Source organism: Eleutherodactylus coqui, chromosome 5 (assembly GCF_035609145.1).
Source record: "Eleutherodactylus coqui strain aEleCoq1 chromosome 5, aEleCoq1.hap1, whole genome shotgun sequence".
In the NCBI taxonomy this organism is placed as follows: domain Eukaryota; kingdom Metazoa; phylum Chordata; class Amphibia; order Anura; family Eleutherodactylidae; genus Eleutherodactylus; species Eleutherodactylus coqui.
Genome location: NC_089841.1, coordinates 271,517,494 through 271,529,204, shown reverse-complemented (window position 1 = coordinate 271,529,204; position 11,711 = coordinate 271,517,494). Strand labels below are relative to the sequence as shown.

General features: G+C 44.3%; 1 protein-coding gene across 1 annotated transcript; it reads right to left on the bottom strand.

Annotated features, from left to right (window-relative positions):
• Positions 1-585: 585 nt before the first annotated feature.
• LOC136627135 (cocaine- and amphetamine-regulated transcript protein-like) lies at positions 586-11,383 on the bottom strand. The gene is made up of 3 exons (XM_066602073.1): positions 11,252-11,383; positions 2,728-2,811; positions 586-693 (listed from the first exon to the last, which is right to left on the bottom strand). Exons 1-3 carry the CDS (start codon positions 11,381-11,383, stop codon positions 586-588), a joined length of 324 nt encoding a protein of 107 aa, XP_066458170.1.
• Between the last annotated feature and the right edge of the window lie 328 nt (positions 11,384-11,711).

The following is an 11,711-nucleotide window of genomic DNA, read 5'->3' as shown; positions in this document are numbered from 1 at the left end:
AGATGCAGGATCGATAGGTCTCGCCTCCTCTCTCTCCTCCTCCGGTACATGACAGAGCTCACCTTTACACCTGGTTTATGGGCAATAACAAGAACATATGTTCCGGAGGTAATGGATCTTCATATTTCTTGGTTCCTTCAGTTCTCACTACAAGTCGTCTTTTGTGGACATGTAATGTTGCTGTGTATTATTTACCCGTCTTCCAATACTTTGAGTGTGTGGGTGGTTCACAGCACAATGCGAGCACGATGCTGAAGATCAACTCATCCAATGCTATACAGGACTTACATTTATTTTAAAAATGTTTTAGAGCAAAACCATGACATACAAGCCTCAGTGCGGCAAGATCACAAGGAAGTCTGACGATACAATGACATATACAGGGAGGAGGAGGGGGTTTGGAATGTAAGAACGAGTCTTACTACGTATCCTTCGGGGCCAGGTGAAGAGGTGGCCATTGTCTTAATTAACTCTAGCTAATATGAAAGGGATCTATGGAAATGGAACAACATGGTACAAATCAGAACATCTCAACTCGCTTCTTCTACTTTCATCTAGTGTCTTCATATTTGGTGCTTTGACTGATTACAAACATTTGAGGATATAGAAATTACAAGTTGTCCCCCTTGGACAATTACATATCTTCCCAATTCGTGGTCCTTTCCTTACTGCACATTGTTCACCAGCATCACACTAGAAAAAAAAAAACCAAAAATAAGAATTAAAAAATGTTAATGTCAACATAAAAAAGTTCTAAAGTTCATTTAAAGGGCCATTCCAGTGAAAACACATTTATCATCCCTGACCCCCTCACCTCCCTGCCTGTCACACTCTGGAAGTCTCTTCTGTGTATTCCAGTCACTTCCATGCCATGCAGCCTCCTATCTGATACTTATCATGCATCATTTTGACAGTAAGATTTTTTACTTTCATGACAATCCCATGATGCATCAGCAAAACATTAACCAGTGTCTATACCATTGCTGCCTGCTGGGGGGGGGGGGGTAGTCCATCATTGCTTTCTATATTCACTATATTCACTTCATATTAAATAAGCTACAGACCATAAGTATACAGTCAGGAGGAAGAGTTGTGATCTCCTCTATTATAACTGTGTGACAGGAGCTTCATGATCATCACCAGTTACTGTGATAGGAGTGTCTGTGTCCACCTCTAGACAGTTTCTGTGGTAGGTTTCATCTAATAGCATCACACAGTCTGAGAAAATTGACTAGATTCAGACAACATAACCCCCAAGTAGATCTGAGGTGGACAGAATTGAGATCACATGATTAAGGAACAAGAGGGCAGGAGTTTCTGATAGCAAGTAGTAAGGTAATACTTACTCACTTATATATACCAGAGGAGAGCTGCTTGAATGAATGGATAAAAAACCACCAAAGGGGCCCTTATTAATCTGACCCATGAGAGCTAGCAACATTTTGTGAAAGTAACCTAGGATAATGCTTTAAGCCCATCAATCCTTCAGCCAGTATTTACGGTTCACAAAGCGACGGTCAGCAGTGTAAGAAAAGATACAACTTATAATGAATTGTTCTTTTTAACCAAGGTCCTTGTGTTAGTACCTATGCCTCCAGATGTTTTGGCATTGTTCCTGGCTTATGTACCAGACGTACTCTATCAAGGCTTTATTTTCTCACTTTAATTATTTTATCGCTGATAAGAAATTCTCTAAAATGCTTATTAATGAGCATATACCATAACTTTACTGGAATTCATTATGAAATGCTTGTTGAATTATGATTGGATGCTGGTGGGGGGAAGCAAGCTGGTGATCAGCCCCCGATAGTACCAAGCTTACTATTATTACTCATTATTCTTCCACTATCCAAGGCACTTGTCAGGCCCCACATGGAATACTGTATACAGTTCTGGTCACCGGTGCTCAGGAAAGATGTTGCAGTGCTTGAGGGGGTTCAAAGAAGGCAAACAAAATCAATAAACAGGATGGGAGGACTGGAATATCCAGAGAGGCATCAAAACTGGGATTATTCACCCCGAAAAAAGACTGCTAAGGGGCGACCAAATAACTATGTATAAATACATGAGGGGACAATACATGGATCTCTCCCATGATCTGTTTATACCCTGGACTGTGACGGTAACAAGAGGGCATCCGCTACATCTAGAAGAAAGCAGGTTTCATTCCCAACGCAACAGAGGGTTCTTTACTGTAAGAGCAGTGAGACTGTGGAACGCTCTGCCTGAGGACGTGGTGATGGCAGAATCCATAGAGGAGTTTAAGAGGGGACTACATGTCTTACTAGAGCGCTATGACATTACAGGATATAGACATTAGGTGACCAGAGGGGTTGTTCATCTGGGGATTTTCCAGGCTTGGAGTCAGGAAGGAACCTTCACTGAAGAGTGATGATCCAGGGATTATTCCAACTGCCATTATGGAGCCAAGAAGGAATTATTTCACCCAAAATGGGATAAATTAGGATCTACCTCAAGAGAAGCTTGAAATGCCATCTTGTCTGTTTCACATGTGTGCTCCTCTGGTGCATTGTATATACAATTAGGCATACCTGAATGAGACACTGTGATACATTTGTCCCAAATAACAGCAGCATAGCCTCCAGCTAAACTGACTTTAAAAAGAACCCTCCTAATAAATTCCCCCATCTTATTTATCAGTACGTTGTTGGAGATTCAAATGCCAGATCATTCTACCCAATTAAATCTGTAACAATAACCACTTACCGAGGGCACCCATCCGAGTTTCTTGTCCAGAGGAAGGATCCTTTTGCTTTTGAGTTTCTCTAGAACTTCCTGTAAAGCTTCTATCTGAAAAAAGGAAGTATATTTTATGTTGACTATATGCAGAGTTACAGTGATTTGTCAAAAGGGGTTTTCCAGACTTAGTAAGTGATACCCCAGAAAGTGATACCTTAGTAATACCCTAGTAAGGGATACCCTATTAGTTGCTGAACAGTGAGGGCGCGACTACAGGGAGATCCATCGATTATGATTCAAAGTAATTTCAATGAGGGTGGTTTCACATCTGCGCCGCGGTTCCACTTTCCTGCTCCCACCCCACCCCCTCCTTTTACTGACAGCCGGCAAGGGGTGGGGGGGAGGAGTTTAGCAGAGCCGCTGCTAAACTCCCTCCTACCTCCCTTTCCTGGCAGCTCTCATAGGCTCCCATAAGAGTATATGGGACCGGCCAGAATAGTTCCAGAAGTAACTTTTCCATCCGGCGTAAAGACAGCTGACCGAAATGAGCACCGCATGAGCTATCTTTTCCGGCTGACCGTTTTTACACACCCAAAAATCGCCTATCTGAACTGAGGCATTGGAATTCAATGCATCAGATAGTCATGTATCACGGGACTGATATACGCTTCTGTGAATAAGCCCTTAGTCATCAACAGCATATTGGTGAGCGTGCACTGCCCAGGACTCCTGCTGATCAACTGATATAAAGGAGCTTGATGCCGGCCATTGGTTCTGCAGTGGCTCAGTTGTGGAGGGAGGATATATATATATATCCTCCACAAACCCCCCCAGGGGTAGAGTGTGCAAGCCTCTAACCCCTGTCTACAACACACTCCAGCCTTAGGGCCAGATCACCCTCCTTGGAACGAGTCAGTGGCTACGGGGGACTCAGGCTAGCTGTGGTCCAGTCGCAAGGGCAATGAAAAACCCCATGGTAGACCCGGAGAGCTTGCCTTGGTTGGCTCAAAGGGCCTGCCTCGATCTCACTATCTGAGCCAGTAGAATAGAATGGAATGTGCCTGTACTGCTAACCGTTATCAGAATATACAGCTTGATAGAAACACACGCTCATAACCTAAGGGCACATTTCTTACCCGCACATAACCCTCAGGCGTCATTTGACTACAAATTGCTCATTCCTGCCCATGCCTCCTCAATCGAACTCAGAAAGGTGGCGCTGACTCTTCATCTGGAACCACGTTATTTCCAACCATGTATTGCTTTCTGCTGCCCATAAAGGGCAATTAACTCTTAATGCTATTAAGAATGCTATACGCCTACTAAGAAACCGAGTCAGGAAGACTTTCTACACTGACAGTCTGTCTCTGTGTGATCTCTTCCATTGTGCGCACAATCTCTGAACATAAATCTGGAAGGGTGCAAACATTCCTATTGATTATGCCGTGGACCCCAAAATAAATCCACGACACAGTCAGTATGGTAGTGCAGCTCTCTCCTATTAATTTCAGTGGATCTGAACTGCAAAATCAGATGTGGCACTTGGAAAGACTGGCAATATTTCTGGAGAGAAGTAGATCTTTTCTTTTTCTAAGGCCTCTCTTACACGGGCGTTGTGACTTTTAGCGGCCTGCATCGCGGTCGAAAATCGCATGAACGAGAGAAAGCCACGACCAAGTCATGGCTAAATCTAATGTTTTCTTACCCATAGACACAGCTGGATGCGGTGTATATACGACGCAGCACAAAATTACGTCGGCTGCAGGAGAGAGTTTAGTGATGCTGATTGCGGCAATAGAAGTACCCATAAAAGCCTATTGGAGCTGCCGGCAAAAGTAGGAGGGTGGCAGGGAGTTTAGCAGCGCAAGCAATGTACATTGCTGCTCCATTCATTTTATTGAGGCCACCGAAGATAGCTGAGTTGAAGCAAAGGTCTATTCATGGTGCCCCATTGAAATGAATGGAGCAGCAGTGTTCATGTTGAACTTGCCTATCTCTAGCAATGAATGAAGCAGTGGTGCACATGTGTAACAACTGCTCCATTCATTCAGGGACCTTCAGGACCCCTGCTCTTGTGTTTGGTGGTGTTCCTAGTGATCAGACCTCAATGACCAGGTAGGTATAGCCTATCCCAGGGGTCCCCAACTCCAGTCCTCAGGGACCACCAACAGGTCATGTTTTCAGGATATCCTATGGTAAGAACACCTGTGGCAATGTCTGAGGCACCGACAATAATTACATCACCTGTGCAATACTGACGACATCCTGAAAAAAATGACCTGTTGGTGGTCCCTGAGGACTGGAGTTGGGGAACCCTGGCCTATCCTGTAGACAGAAGATAAAGGGTTTGTCCCATGAAATAAGTAAGTGAGTGTGTAAGCAATGAATCAGTTGTGACTGAGAGTGAGCAGGCAGTGATAGCTAGTGAGCGGGTGAGTAGATTTGTTCTACTTGTGCAATGCATGCGGTTCTTGATCAGCTGATTGAGGGTGCATACTGTTGCGCAAGATGCGTGCTCGTCGCATATCTGAAAGCCCAAATCCTGGATTTAAATGAGCGACTGGCAACACTGAGATCCATTGACAACATGGAAAGGAGTTTTCTGCTCTCTGATCACTCGCCGGGGCAGAAGTCGGGGCGGATGGTAGTTCGGAAGAACAGGACAAGCAGGCAGCAAGCTGGATGACAGTACAAAGAGGTAAAGGGAAGAGAAGCAGGGAGGCTAGTCCTGAACTGGCACACCCAAAAAGTTTGCAAAGTTGGCAGATGAGGGGAATGCCATTACAGAGCCAGCACTGCTGCAGCACAACATGCCCTCTGAACCCCAGGGAGATGACTGCTCCAGTAAAAAGGAAGTGGAGCGCAGGGCAGGCTAGACAGGTCCTAGTGGTGGGGGACTCAATTATAAGCGGGACAGACAGGGCAATCTGCCACAAAGACCTGGATCATCCAACAGTGTGTTGTCTTTCGGGCGCATATTGCCACCAACAACAAAGTTAGTAGTCAATAGAGGACCCTCAAAAATGATTTCAGGGACCTAGGATCTAAGCTCAGGGCAAGGTCCTCCAAAGTAGTTTTCTCGGAAATACTGCCTGTACCACGAGGCACACCAGAAAGGCAGCGGGAGCTTAGGGAGGTAAACAAGTGGCTCCAGGGTTGGTGTAAGAAGGAGGGTTTCGGGTTCCTGGAGAACTGGTCTGACTTTGCTTTCGGCTACAGGCTCTACAGTAGAGACGGGCTGCATCTCAATGGGGAGAGTGCAGCTGTGCTGGGGGAGAAAATGGCTAGAAGGTTGTAGGAGTGTTAAAAACTAGGGAATGGGGGGAGGAGGGCAAAAAAGAGTAATAGGGGGGAAGACAGTGCACACAGTGACCTGGGACCTAGTATTGGGAATGGGGGTCGAGCGGGGGGGGGGGGGGAGAGGTTAGTACAGGTAGAACTGATAGAACAGCTAATAGGACCATAAGTAGCATCATAAATACAAAGAGTAGCAGCAGCAGTATAAATTTTATGGCAACGAGTGCAAGAAGTCTGATAATTAAGGGGGTGAGCTTGAAGCAAGAATGCCTGAAGAAAATGACGACATAGTAGAAATGACTGAAACATGACTTGATGATAAATGTGATTGGGTGATGAATTTACAGGGTTACAATCTCTTCAGAAGAGACTATGAGAAACAGAAAGGGGGAGGGGTAGGTATGTACATTAAATCCTACTTAATACAAAAGCTATGAGAAGATATAGGTGTAGGAGATGAACACGTGGAATCTCTGTGGGTAGAAATACAGGGAGTGAAAAATAACAAAATCCTGATAATCCCAAAAATAAAAGAAGAAACTGAAAACTTATTAATAAAGCAAATAGAAGAGGTGTCAAACTACAATGGAGCAATTACTATGGGGGACTTTAATTATCCAAATATAATATGGGAAAACAAAACCTGCAAATCTCACAGGGGTGATAAGTTTTTGAAAACAATTAAAGATAACTTGTACGGGTGCCAACTAGAGGGAGGGCTGTTTTGGACTTATAATTTACTAATAAACCGGACAGTATCATGGGGGTGCAGGTGCAGGGACACTTGGAAAACAGTGACCACAATATAATCAACTTCCAGCTGTCATTCAATAAGAAACCTTATCAGGGAGCAACAAAAAAAACCTAAACTTTAGTAAAGCAAAATTTGATCAGCTTAGAATTACTATCTGTAACATTAATTGGGACAACATCCTCAAAAATATCAGTACAGAGGACAAATGGGAGGAGTTTAAAAACATCCTAATCACCTCATGGGAGCAGTTCATACCCTTTAAAGGTAAAAGAACTAAAGTAGAAGGAAACCAATGTGGCTCGACAAAACTGTAAGGGGGTCAATAAGTGAAAAAAAGAAAGCGTTTAAATTATTAAAACAAGAAGGCAGCGAAGAAGCGCTAAAATCATACAGGAAAAAGAACAAATTATGTACAGAAAATATAAAAACTGCCAAGGAGGAGGCAGAAAGACTGATTATCAAAGAGTGCAAAAATAACCCTAAACTATTTTTCAATTATATAAACAGTAAAAGAATTTGCACCGAGAGCGCTGGCCCGCTAACAAATAATGATGGAGAAACCAAAGAAGACGATGGGGGAAGGCAAATCTATTAAATAGTTTTTAAGTGTATTCACGAAGGAAAAAGAAATGTCACATGAGATGCAGTGGAATAAAATGAACCACCCCCCCACTTCCCCCAAAATATCACCTGCCTAATTCATGAGGGAGAGCAGAGCCAGTTAAAAAAATTGAAATCAACAAATCGCCGGGTCGAGATGGAATACACCCAAGGGTTCTAAGTGAGCTAAGTAACGTGATAGCTAGACCGCTATTTCTTATATTTAGGAACTCTATTGAGACTGGGGTGGTACCGCTGGATTGGCGCATTGCCAGTGTGGTTCCAATATACAGAAAGGGGTCAAGAAGAGAGACTGGTAACTACAGGTCAGTAAGTCACACGTTAATAATTGGAAAAATATTCTAGGGGTTTCTGAGAGATGTCATCCTAGAATACCTCAAGGAAAACAACAGTATAAACCCTCATCAGCATGGGTTCATGAGGGGTCGATCATGTCAGACCAATCTGATCAGCTTCTACAATGAAGTAAGCTCTAGGCTGGACCTGGGAAAGTCTATTGATCTCGTATATCTGGACTTCTCTAAAGCATTTGACACCGTGCCGCATAATAGGCTGATATATGAAATGAGGCAGCTTGGATTGGGTGAAAATGTGTGTGTCTGGGTAAAGAACTGGCTCAGAAATAGAAAGCAGAAGCTGGTAATAAATGGCTCATACTCTGATTGGGCCACAGTCACTAGTGGGGGGCCACAAGGTTCAGTATTGGGCCCCATTCTGTTCAATATATTTATCAACGACCTGATAGAGGGGCTGCACAGCAAAATATCAATATTTGCAAATTATACAAAATTATACAAGGCTATTAATACAACGGAGGACAAAATACGGCTGCAAATGGACCGAGATAAGCTGGGGGCTTGGGTAGAAAAATGGCAAATGAAGTTCAATGTTGATAAATCTAAGTTATGCATATGGGCAAGAGGAACGGATGTCACCAATATACACTAAATGGGGTACTGCTAGGGAAAAGTGATATGGAAACAGACCTGGGGGTACTAGTGGATTGTAGACTAAACTGGAGTAACCAGTGCCAGTCAGCTGCTGCAAAAGCAAATAAAGTCTTGGGGTGCATTAAAAGAGGTATAGGGGCGAGGGGCAAGAACATTATCCTCCCACTATATAAGGCACTTGTCAGGCCTCACATGGAATACTGCGCACAGTTCTGGGCACCGGTGCTCAAGAAAGATGTTACAGTTCTTGAGGGGGTTCAAAGAAGGAAAACTAAACTAATACATGGAATGAAGGGACTCGAATATTCAGAGAAACTATCAAAATTGGGATTATTTACCCTGAAAAAATGACGGCTTAGGGGCGACCAAATAACTATGTATAAATACATGAGGGGACAATACAAGGATCTCTCCCATGATGTTTATACCCAGGACTACGGCGGTAACAAGAGGGCATCCGCTACGTCTTGACTAGATGTCCTTCTAGAATGCTATGATATTACAGAATATAGACATTAAATAACCAGCAGGGTTGTTGATCCGGGTCTTGCAGTCAGGTAGGAACTATTAAACCTTGTTCCAGGGATTATTCTGACTGCCATTATGGAGTCTAGAATACATTTTTTCCCCCAAAAGAGCTAACTGGTTTCTGCCTCTTGGGGGTTTTGCCTTCCTCTGGATTAACAAGCAGAGTGGAAACAGGCTGAACTGGATGGACATTGTCTCCCTTCAGCCTGGCATACTATGTTACTATGTAAAGTTAAGTACAGTTACGCTTGAAGTTTCAGGTTTTGAGTGCAATGAGGCTTTTATAATAATAATAATAATAATAATAATAATAATCGTTATTTGTATAGCGCCAACATATTCCGCAGCGCTTACATAGACAGGGGGGAATACAGAAAGACAAAAGTACAAACATTACAGAACCACGGTTACATAGTAATCAATTGATGGAAACAATAGGGGTGAGGGTCCTGCTCCAACGAGCTTACATACTACAAGTAATGGGGTGATACAGAAGGTAAAGGGGCTGGAGATGTGCACGGTATGGCGGGCTGGAGATGTGCACGGTATGGCGGGGTGGAGATGTGCACAGTATGGCGGGGTGGAGATGTGCACAGTATGGCGGGGTGGAGATGTGCGCGGTATGGTGAGATGGACAGTGAGGGATTCTATACACAGACAATGGTCAGACATTTAGCCGTGTGACGGCAGAAACAGTATGACTGCAGGAGCGGTTTATGATGGCTAGCAGGGATTGCAGTCAGTAGGTCAGGGAGCATGTTATCAGGCGGAGTACAGAGGGGTTTGTTTAGGGAATTCGGTATACCTCCCTGAAGAAGTGCATTTTTAGAGCACGCCTGAAGTTCTGCGAGTCCTGGATTGCTCAGGTAGCCTTTGGTAGTGCGTTCCAGAGGACCGGTGCTGCTCTGGAGAAGTCTTGGAGGCGGGAATGAGAAGTTCGAATTAAAGGGGCGCTCAGTCTGGTTTCATTAGCAGAGTGGAGAGCCCGGGCTGGTTGATGTATTGAGATGAGGGAGGCGATATAGGGGGGCGCTGCACTGTGGATGAGGGATACAATATAGGGGGGCGCTGCACTGTGGATGAGGGATACAATATAGGGGGGCGCTGCACTGTGGAGGGCTTTGTGGATGAAGGTAGCGAGTTTAAATTGAATTCTGTATTTAACGGGCAGCCAGTGCAGTGACCGGCACAGGGCAGAGGCGTCCGAGTAGCGTCTGGACAGGAAGATGAGCCTGGCTGCCGCATTCAGGATGGATTGGAGAGGGTAGAGTCTGGTGCAGGGGAGGCCGGTCAGCAACGAGTTGCAATAATCGAGCCGGGAGTGGATGAGGGCAACAGTGAGCGTTTTTAGCGTGTCCACAGTGAGAAAAGAGCGGATTCTTGCGATGTTCTTGAGGTGCAGCTGACATGTTCGGGCCAGAGATTGGATGTAGGGGGTAAAAGAGAGATCAGAATCAAATATGACCCCAAGGCAGCGGGCATGTTGTCTAGGAGTTATGGTGGCGCCACACACTGAGATGGAGATGTCAGGATGAGATCGGTTAGTGGAGGGTGGAAATACCGGTAAGTCAGTTTTAGAGAGGTTTAGTTTTAGGTAGAGAGAGGACATGGTGTTAGAGACAGCAGACAGACAGGTAGTGATGTTTTGGAGTAAAGGTGCAGAGATGTCACGGGAAGAGGTGTATAGCTGGGTGTCATCAGCATACAGGTGGTATTGGAGGCCAAATCTGATGATTTGTCCAATAGGGGCTGTGTAGATAGAGAAAAGAAGGGGGCCAAGGACAGAGCCCTGGGGGACCCCAACAGCAAGGGGAAGAGGAGGGGAGGTAGAGCCAGCAAAGGAGACACTGAAAGAGCGGTCAGATAGGTAGGAGGAGAACCAGGAGAGCGCAGTGTCCTTTAGGCCAATGGAGCGTAGCATACTGAGGAGGAGTTTGTGGTCAACAGTGTCATCAGTAACTACTTACACAGCATCATATGGTATAACAGCAACTAAATAATTACAATTGTGAATCAGAAATAACATTGAAAGAGATGATATACAAACCATATTATGAGCCTCATGAATAATTAGACAGGTGGGATTAATGCTTTGGTGAGCTTAATTATTGAATTGGAAATCATTCCCTAAAATAACTAAACTACTCCTTTCAGAAGAGAAACAATTAGGGTAAAATTTCACTTATTAGGGTGATAAAGGTAGGACCGCCGTGATAACCATCAAGAGATCCTGACAAACTGTTCTCTTCAATGGTGGCATGCCAGAGACAAAAACATAACTTATAAATATTGCAGTTCACTTAGGCAAACACAAAAGCTCCCCAAAGCTGGACACGTAGACGGGTAGGACTAAACTCCTTACAAGCCCTAGCATCTTGCCAGATGGAAGTGGATATCTTACCAGCTCCTTTTCTTCCTGGCTATTGTTGTCAGAAACTTCTACAGATCTGATCCCGACTGTCTCCTCGCTGCATACAAGCAGCATTAACAGGGACAAGGAGACATAGAGGAGTGGTAGCCGGCAGCTCAACATGGTGCAGGTCCAGGACTCCCTCCTTCCTGAGCTGTCCGTGGTGCTGATTCTCACTTTTATAAGTCGTCTTTGCACATTGATTATTAAACTATCGGTCTAATTCCTCCTCCACCGGATTTCGGAATGTTTATTGTTTGCAGACACATCACCTCTTTTCCGGAATCTCATGTCTTCCTATTAACCCATTGACTTTAAAGGAGAAAACTTATGAAATATATTACAAGTTGTTTAATATAAAGCATTACAGTTATACCCCAGGGAGTCTCACCGGAATAAGAGGTGGCAGGTTTTGTAAGCATGGAATAATTGTGATCTATTTCCTAATGCA

Bases quoted from the DNA above. Each gene is read 5' to 3' on its own strand.
- LOC136627135 (XM_066602073.1), bottom strand. From the start codon at position 11,383: ATGTTGAGCTGCCGGCTACCACTCCTCTATGTCTCCTTGTCCCTGTTA. The intron at 2,812-11,251 runs GTAAGATATCCA...TCCTTTTTTCAG, and splicing joins GCCAGGAAGAAAAGGAGCTG to ATAGAAGCTTTACAGGAAGT. The intron at 694-2,727 runs GTAAGTGGTTAT...TTTTTTTTCTAG, and splicing joins AACTCGGATGGGTGCCCTCG to TGTGATGCTGGTGAACAATG.